Source organism: Molothrus ater, chromosome 11 (genome assembly GCF_012460135.2).
Source record: "Molothrus ater isolate BHLD 08-10-18 breed brown headed cowbird chromosome 11, BPBGC_Mater_1.1, whole genome shotgun sequence".
Taxonomy (NCBI): domain Eukaryota; kingdom Metazoa; phylum Chordata; class Aves; order Passeriformes; family Icteridae; genus Molothrus; species Molothrus ater.
The window spans coordinates 12,649,062-12,657,894 of NC_050488.2; the positions used below are offsets into that span (position 1 = coordinate 12,649,062).

At 38.5% G+C, this 8,833-nt stretch overlaps 1 protein-coding gene across 1 annotated transcript in view; it reads right to left on the minus strand.

The window, feature by feature from the left end:
- Window positions 1-8,295, minus strand: part of CFAP20DC (CFAP20 domain containing) — a 67,617-nt gene extending 59,322 nt beyond the window's left edge. Inside the window, exons 1-5 of the mRNA XM_036390934.2 lie at window positions 8,142-8,295; window positions 7,019-7,234; window positions 3,600-3,687; window positions 1,331-1,420; window positions 771-864 (exon numbers count right to left, since the gene is read on the minus strand). Of these exons, the coding sequence (XP_036246827.1) occupies window positions 771-864; window positions 1,331-1,420; window positions 3,600-3,635 (220 nt within the window). The 5' untranslated portion in view covers window positions 3,636-3,687; window positions 7,019-7,234; window positions 8,142-8,295. The remainder of the gene's footprint in view (window positions 1-770; window positions 865-1,330; window positions 1,421-3,599; window positions 3,688-7,018; window positions 7,235-8,141) is intronic.
- Window positions 8,296-8,833: the final 538 nt, after the last annotated feature.

Genomic DNA, 8,833 nt, shown 5'->3' on the forward strand with positions numbered 1-8,833 from the left:
CTTACAGAGTCATCAGCCCAAAAAATGTATTCTTTTTTTTTTGTGTGTTTTTTGGAAAAAAGTTATGTCTTATATTAGAAGTACACTGGAAGATTCCCATACCATTTGTTTAAAATCACCATCTCAATTTTTCTTCAAAAGAAAGCAGTTAATTCTAAGCCACCTCAAGTCACTCCTACAACCCTTACAAAGTACAGCACCCTGTCATGGAGTTTAAGGCATATGATGACTTCTGTATTGCAGAAGTGTATTTCAGACTGCTCGGATTCTGGATTATTGTGGTGCAACAGACATCCTGGGAAAACACTCCACAGTACCCTTAAACACTCTTTACATAAACACAGAGGAAATTTGGGTATAAATTTCTTGTACTGCTAGCACTTATTTGATACAAAACTAAAAATTCTTTAAAAAGTAAAATAAGAAAGGGGACAATAATCTAGTTTCCATTCATTAATGCCAGTAGAATTACTGACTTTATTAACTGCTGAATGGAATCAGAGGTTATTTATCAGACATTGGTCTGTAGCAGGATCAGGTACAAAGTGACCTTGGCAGCACCAGGACATGTTAGACCTTCCCTACAGCACTTACTCTAATATGGCATTTCTGTAAGATTTACTTATTTGTAATTGACCTGCTAAAAAGTTAAAAAACTTTTCCATGCTGAATTATATCTGAACTAAGGGAGAATAATGTTTAGCATTCCAATATAAGATTGAAGTAATAATCAGAACAGCATCACAGACATTGAATTCTTTGATACTCACAAGTTTGTTTGGTTTCCCTTGGTAGCTTCATTTTGTTGATTAGACTGTTTCCTTCAAGTACAAAAACAAATCCTTTTAGTTCTTTGTCGTATTCCTACAGAAAGGAACAACAAACATTAGCATCCTGATAGAATTCTCCTCCTGTCAACCAACCATGCTAGTAACATCAAAAAATACAGATGGCACTGCAAGTATGACTGGCTCACATTTGATGGCAAAAATATAATCCACACAAATATGTCCTTTACTTGTGTGTTTTATGAACAAATATTGCTGACAAACAGGATTCACGATTCAGTGAGCAAAGCTCAATTCACTGGTTACCAGAGTGCCAAAATTACTTTCTAAATATTTAAACTGTAAAATTACACTGTGACCAACTCAGTCTGCAAGCAGGCATACAGAAGTAATTTAAGTAGTCATTTAGTCTGCCAAAATGATAGAACTGCAAGTGACAACTCCACTGTCAGGTCAAAGCCCTCATTACCTTCTAATTTTAAGCTTCATTCACATTTTTCTGGTTTATACTCTAGGTTTTATAGATTTCTTTAAAAACTTACTTTTGATATAGCTGACGGGTTGCCAAAAATCTTCCATTTTGCTCCTGGGTTCTTGCCTTGAGCACTGAATATTTCAACAAACCGGCCCCCCTATGATAAAATGGTTTAAGGATACATCATCTAGTCAAATGCTCAGCACTAAATTGTCAAGGGTCAAGATGAGAACCTAAGAATCCCTCTGTATCATGTTGTTACCACAGTCAGTACTACTGATCAGTCAGACAGCAGAATATAAATAACAGCTTCTAGACTACTATAACATATCAATTCATGTAGTCAATATTTGGCTTTACTAGAGTGTTAGAAGATAAAATTGAAGGAGTATTTTAAAATTATTTTCTCTATTATATCACTCTCTAAAAAGCAAAATTATTGTAGATATTCAAAAACCATGCAAGAGATGGCTCATTTATATTTAGATAAGATTTATTTCTACAATATGCCAAATGAAGTGAGTTTTAAAACATGCTGCTAAAAAATAAAGGGTGTTGCAGATAGGATGTTTTGTCTGATTTCCAAAGGAAATGAAGTTTACACCATTTGTCTACATATGTGAATGACTCTGCCTACATATTTTGCAGTAACTTTTCTACTAGTTACCAAATTTCAACCTGATTTGACCTAGCAAAAACTTACTAACTTTTCTGAGCCAACTTAAGCAGCCTGGGACTAGATCTGTTCCAGGCAGTATCACCATGAAAAGGGCTACAGCCTTCATAAGGGAGCAGAATTACAACTGGAAAAAGATTATTACGGATGTGCCTGTCAGGTGAAAACTCCTGACACAGAGCATGTGCCTACTGGACCTCAAGGAATCCAAACACAGGCTCTTGGGGAGGTTGGCTTTATCACCTCTGCTTAGGGAATTACTCACTTCTAGATTTTTGCCATTTGATGTCACATTTTTTGTGACATCTGATGCACTCAGCCTACAGTTTGCTAAGCATTTTTCAGCAGCATGGTTGACCTAATCAATCATTACAACTCTGCCATTCCCTTCTCATTTCTAGTTGCCTGCACTCCCCAATTCTCTTTATGCTCAGCTGCCCAAGCAATTGCCTATAAGTCAGAATGAGCAAGAGTGGCATGCAAAAGAAATGCTCCTCAGATTAGTTTTTCAGAGAACATCAACTCTGCACTGTATATGAATTAGGTATTTTCCTCTGCCCACACACACCTGGCAGCTCCAGCCACATGGCTGATCCGGTAGCTGAACTTAGGAAATTCAAAATGGCATTCCATAAATTGCACTTAAAATATTTTTTAAACTAATAATGGATGAATTTTTTTAATATGGTATATTATCAATTTCCAACTTACCTGATTCATTTAAGGACTACAGGATCAAGCTCTCAAAAAGTTAAGAAAGATTTTTAACTGCCAAGCTGTATGTGCTTGCAGCAAATCTTAAACAAGTGGCTTTTTCTTCCATCTTTACAAATACATTTTGTTAGTAGCACAGCCCTTGAGTTGGCCCTGATTTGAGGTTAAACTGAACAGGACATGGAAAAATACCAGACATGACATGAGAAAATGGCAAACAAACAGTGATGCTTCTTTGGCTGACAAAGTTACTTGGTGCTGTGGAGGATTGTTAGGTCTCATAAGGGGCCCCAGTGAAGTTAGGCAAGAAACTGCCAAACTCCACAATCAACTGGAGGGGAGTATGGAGCATCTCTGGGAGCACAGTCCTGCTAAGCCAGTGGCAGCTAGGCATCAGAAATTCCATGGAAAGCTGAGACAGCCTAGGGAACAGCATCAGGAATATCAATTTTGGGTACAGAAGTAGCTTATCTGGGCCCAGTGGGGAAAATGCAGTTGTGGTGGGCTGCTCTCTCGGGATGGGACTGGTGCAGAGAAAGGGAGGGCAGAGTGTGGTGGAAAGAGAGGCCAGGAAGGAGTCAAAGGGATAATGAAGCTCCAAATAATGTGACTGCTGTTGTCACATGCTTGTGCTGGACTAAACCAAGCCCCTTTTCTGACTACACCTTAGGAGCTGGGACTCCTTCCATGACTGCATGGAAGCAGATGTGCCTTCCCTGGCCCACAAGGGTAAAGAACAAAAGCCATTGGCAAACTCATGTTGTGCCCATTCTAGACCTGACAGCTACCCAGTACTTCATAACACTTCTACAAAAATACTGAATTATGAAACACTCCAAAACACTCCTGTGGCTGGACTTTTTGCATCTCAGAATAAGCTATTTTAATTGAACTCTCTCAGAGATGAAGTGAGAGTGGGTAAAAATTAGAATGATTTCTGTTTTACCTGATAGTGGTTTCTGAACATTTTTCCAGCTTTCATAGGCAGAAAACAATTTTAGCTTCTCAATCAGTAAAGACACTTGCAAGCTATGCTGAAAAACAAGAAGACAACTTTATGTAGGATTTGACATGAAAAGATCCTATAATGACACTCCAGTCATATTTTAAAATATGTGAATATTATTATGAAGTACTTTTCTGAGTAGAAATGTGTATCAACTGCATCAGAATGCTACTGCAAAAGAAATAGCACCAAAATAATATTAATATTGACACTGTCTTGGAAAACATTCTTTTTGTGCATCAAGTACTCAGGGCTGCCTTTTCTTATATTCCAAGTAGAACTAGTAATTTTCAATCAATGAAAACCTTCTCATTCTTTAAAAATGCTTAAAAATAATCTTTAACACTTTTTTATTGTTCTCTGTTCTCAAGTGCCTACTGGAAAACATTAAAATCCATTAAAGAGGAGCTTAACATTCAATATAGAAAAGTAGAAACATGAACAGCTGCAACAGAAATCTCTCCATCTAGAGGTATTTGGCAGAGACTTCTGAGACAAGTTATCTTCTTTCACATTCAGCACTCTTCTTTGAGGATGATTACTGTAAGACTCAGACCAAGCACTTCAGTTATCTGAGGGCTGCTCAAGTCACTGGGAATTAAGAGATGTCTGCAGTTACAGAATTGGAACAGTGGAAAGGGAAGGGACTGACACTGGACGTCCCTCTTTGATCACACTGAGTGTCTGGGGGCTCACCTGGCATCCACAGAAAGTGAAGAGACCCTGAACATAAAAGGGAGTTGTCACTGCAAAGACAGGGAGAAATCAGCCACAAGAGACAACAAGCACCTTCACTGAGAACTGAAAGTGCTCCTAAACTCACACAAGAATCCTTTCACAAGACTCTGCCTCACTTTTATTTGATATACTTTCTTCTGTTCATGTTCAGTTTGGGTACAAACAACTTAAGAATTAAATTATTTTTAACTACTGGATATTTTTTCAGACTGCAACCAGTTTTTTTTAACAAATGGAAACAATATGCTGATCAGGTGATTATAAATACAGCTTCTCATAATGACCAGTTCAGCTCTGACAACGAAAAAGTAACAAAGTTAAAAAAAAAAAAAAGAAAACATATATGACTACAAATGAACTAGAAATTCATTGACAATATGCATGAGTTCATGAAGAATGAATCCATCTAAAGGATTAGGGCAGCATTCTATTTGAAAAAGTAAATAATCATTCATTTATGAAAACATGATTAAATCTATTGATATTTATCCACATTGATTTTAATTAGCAACAATTGAATCTTAAAGTTGTCTGTAAATAAAATAAAAACAGAAAAACAATCAGATATTGTAAATTTATCCCATGCTGTTGCCAGAAATATTAGGTCATTTAAATTTTTTTATTATAAGGAAAATGAATTTAAACCCCACAGCATTTGTAACAGGACCGTCAAAACTTGTAATCAGTATTTTGATCAAATTTAACTGATATGGTCACTGCACTTCTAAAACACCAGTTGCATTATCCTTTATTTTCTATACAGATTTTCCACTTGCTGGCATTTTTTAAAAAATTACTACATTAATATTTATATTGAGCTACTTAATTATGAATGAGACATTTCAGAAATACCTTTTGAAGAATGCACTCCTAAACCAAGTGTATTAGACTTTTCCTTCTCTCTAAATATTCACTTAACATAAAGATCACTTATTTCTGAAATCACTGCTCATTTTTCTGTCTGCAGCCCTATCTTTGTTATTATCTACAGCCTTTAAACAAGCCAGAACTACTCAAAGTTGTATGGTTCATGTCTTAGTGAGAAGTAGGGGCATCATGAAACTAATCTCAGTGATCTACTGTTTTGAATTTATAATAGATGTGTGAAGGACCTGTAGTGAATGTGAGACAGGAGCCAAACCCTCCTGCAGGACATTTACAACCAGTGTATCTCCCCTGTAACTCACACTCTGAGGCTTAGAGGATTAGAAGATAAAATTGAAGGAATACCATGGAGTATTTTTAAATTATTTTATCTATTATGTCATTCTCTAGAAAGCAAAATTATTGTAGCTATTCAAAAACCATGCAAGAGATGACTAATTTATATTTGGTAAGACTTATTTCTACAAGTTGCCAAATTGTCATTTTAGGACTGAGGATTTCACCATTGCCCAGTTTTTATTTATTATTGATTTTAAGTGAAGGAGATGCAAAGGAATACACTTCTTTTTCCTTGGGTCAAAGCACTTTCTTTAACTTTTGCTTCAAAGATCAGTTTCAGACTTGCCAAGAATCATGCACCTAGCAGAGCCCTCACATATTCTGCAGTTCTGTTATGCCTTATTACATCTCAGGAAAAATATCAGGACTAAATAAATGTGAGGAGTTCTGATCTAAAAGTCACTGTACAGAAAGTTTTCACTTCTGAGACTGAAAAAGACATAGCTTATCTCTTTCAGGGACTACTACCACTATTCTGGCTTAAAATTTGTCATCAATGTAGTTGTTTTAAACTGATATTCATATGGACAAGGTAGCTTATCTGCTAATTTGCAGAGCATATTCTATGCAGACTCAGAAAACTGTGGTAGGTACCAAATTCATAACCAGGTGGCTCTTCCCCACTTCAGTGGAAGGTAAACTGACCCAAAGTTTCCAAGCATTTGTGTTTGGACAAATCATTCAGCTACGAAGCTGATCACTGTAAACACCTCTGTGAAATCAGCAAAATGTCAGTTTGTTTTTCATTCAGGCAGGAAAAATACTGCAAGTGACACTGCAATACATCTTTGCTCCTATATTGCTTAATTATAACTTCCCAAATTTCATTACTACAAATGAAGACTAGAAATTACCTTTGCTATTAAGATTGGTAGCCACTAAAACCATTAAGTGAATGACATATTTGTCACGTAATTACTGGGGCAATGTTAAAAAGTGCTTCCATTATGCATCAAGTATTATTGTCTTTAATTATAGTAAGCTATTCTTAAAGGAGAGAACAGTCTGGAAATTGATAGTTGGAGTATTTTTCCTCTTTTCACCTTCCCTCTTCTCAGTCCCTCCAGAAAGTCTAAAATTCAAGAGTACTTAAAATCCAGAGGGTCTATTGAAAAAAAATCACCAGCAATTTGAAATGCAAGTCCTCAATTTTTTGCATAGTTATCAGATAACATATGACATCTTTGCAGAATGCCACAGATTAGTAGCTTTCTCATTTTTCAGTCAGAGATCAAAATTATTTTTTTAGTGCCCTGAACCATGAACCATGAATGCTTGTCCAACTGGAAACACAGGCCTAACATATCAGTCAATGACAAATAATCAAGAAAGTAATTTATAAAGTTAAGCAACAATGAAAGATATTTATCTTTGAATAGATTCCTATCTGAATTTACCTTGTGATGTCTTGGTTTGTGCAGTGACTTTGATTGCTGGTTTTACCATGCTTCTTACATCAACAATAAAGTAGCAGTGTCCAAAGGGTCCCATATTCCTTCCATTCACCCAAGCCACTCAGGACTCTGCAAAAATATCTCCATTCTATGACAGCTTCTCATATGTATTTCAATAATACTTGGTGTTTATGTAGTCCCAGATTCCAACAATTGGTCCTTTGAAAGTAACAAGCAAAAAGAGTATTTCACAAACAGCAAATGCAAACAGACCTTCATGCTTTCTTAATCTAATTAGTACTAAGCACTGCTCTAAATCCAGGACAGACAGGGATGGACAGACTGACACAGACCTAAAACCCTTCATAGTCATGGTTAGTTCCTTATCTTAAAAGGCACTATTTACGTAAGTATAAAAATGCAAGCTTCTGTTTGATATCCCAGTGTTGGAAAAGCAATGCTTATTTGAGATTTTTTTTAATTCCAAAGTCATATCTGTGAAGCAAAATAAAGTGAATTTGCACATACTAGTAATTTGCATTGAAAAATGACACGAATACACTATTTTTGGCAGGGCACACAGGCTTAGACCCAAGACTGTTCATACACATAACTCACCATCATAGGCCCAAAGCCAGAGCTGATTTATGGTGGCTGGGACACGCCAGGGAGAGCAGTTCATCACTGATGAAGGGTTTTAGTATCTCCCAGACAAATGAATTCCACATATTAAATATTTAAAGCTGAGTTTGTAACACCACCATATATTTTCTCAAAATACAAGTTACCATAATAAATGAGCAGAAAGACCATTAATAAGCTATTGCAAGCCTACTGGCGCTCCATCGGGCGAAGCTTTTATGCACAACGCGCAGAATTAAGGGGAAAAATAACTCAAAACCGAGTCTTTCGCTTTATAAAAACTGGACCGCAAAACGCTTTGACACAAGACCGCGACACCTGCGGCTCCCCCTTCGCTGCGCAGCTACAGCGGCACGGCCGCGGATCCCCCGCCCCTCCGCCGGAGCCGGGGCTGCGATCGGGACGGGGATCGGGGATCGGGGTCGGGGTCAGGATCGGGGCCGGGGCCGCTGAGCCGGGGCGCTCCGGCCCCGCCGGGTCTCACCTGGGTGAGGGCGGCGGGGCCGTTGAAGATGGCGGCGCGGCCCCTGAGGGCCGGTACCGGCTCGGGGACAGCAGCGGCGGCGGCGGCTCCGGGGTGCGGGGGTGCCGGTGGCCCGTGGGGGCTGCGGGCCCGAGGTCCCCGGCCCGGCACCAAGTCACTCACAAGTGGCCGAGGCTGTGGCAGAGCCTGCGCTGGCCCCTCACAGGTGCCCCCAAGCGTGTGGGAAATGACGCCGTGTCGCCCAGTGCAAATGTCGTTGACATGTCAACTCATGAAACATATTTGTCCTTTCCCCTTTAAGGATGCATTACCAATTTTTTTTTTCTCTTTTGTTTTGTTTTGTTTTGTTTTCTGAGGGACGAAGGGTGAGTTACAGCAGCCACATCAAAGTCCTTGGTTTTTAAGGAATTACAGTGGCCTCGGAGGTCTGGCATTTTTCCCTGTGAGAGGGAAGCGAGGACAGCCCCATTAGTTTAACATCACTGACAAGTACCAGCAAACACCTCCCGATGGCTTCAAAAACCTCTGGGAACAAGGTTATGGGGAACCAATTTGATCTGGGGTTTTATAATGAGATATTAGTCAAAGAAGATCTTCCCTTGAAGTGACTGCTTTTTTGATCACAGCATTTCTTCATGAAACTTTGTAGCCTTTTCACAGAAAAGAACTGGAATACCGTTTTCTTCCTCAAA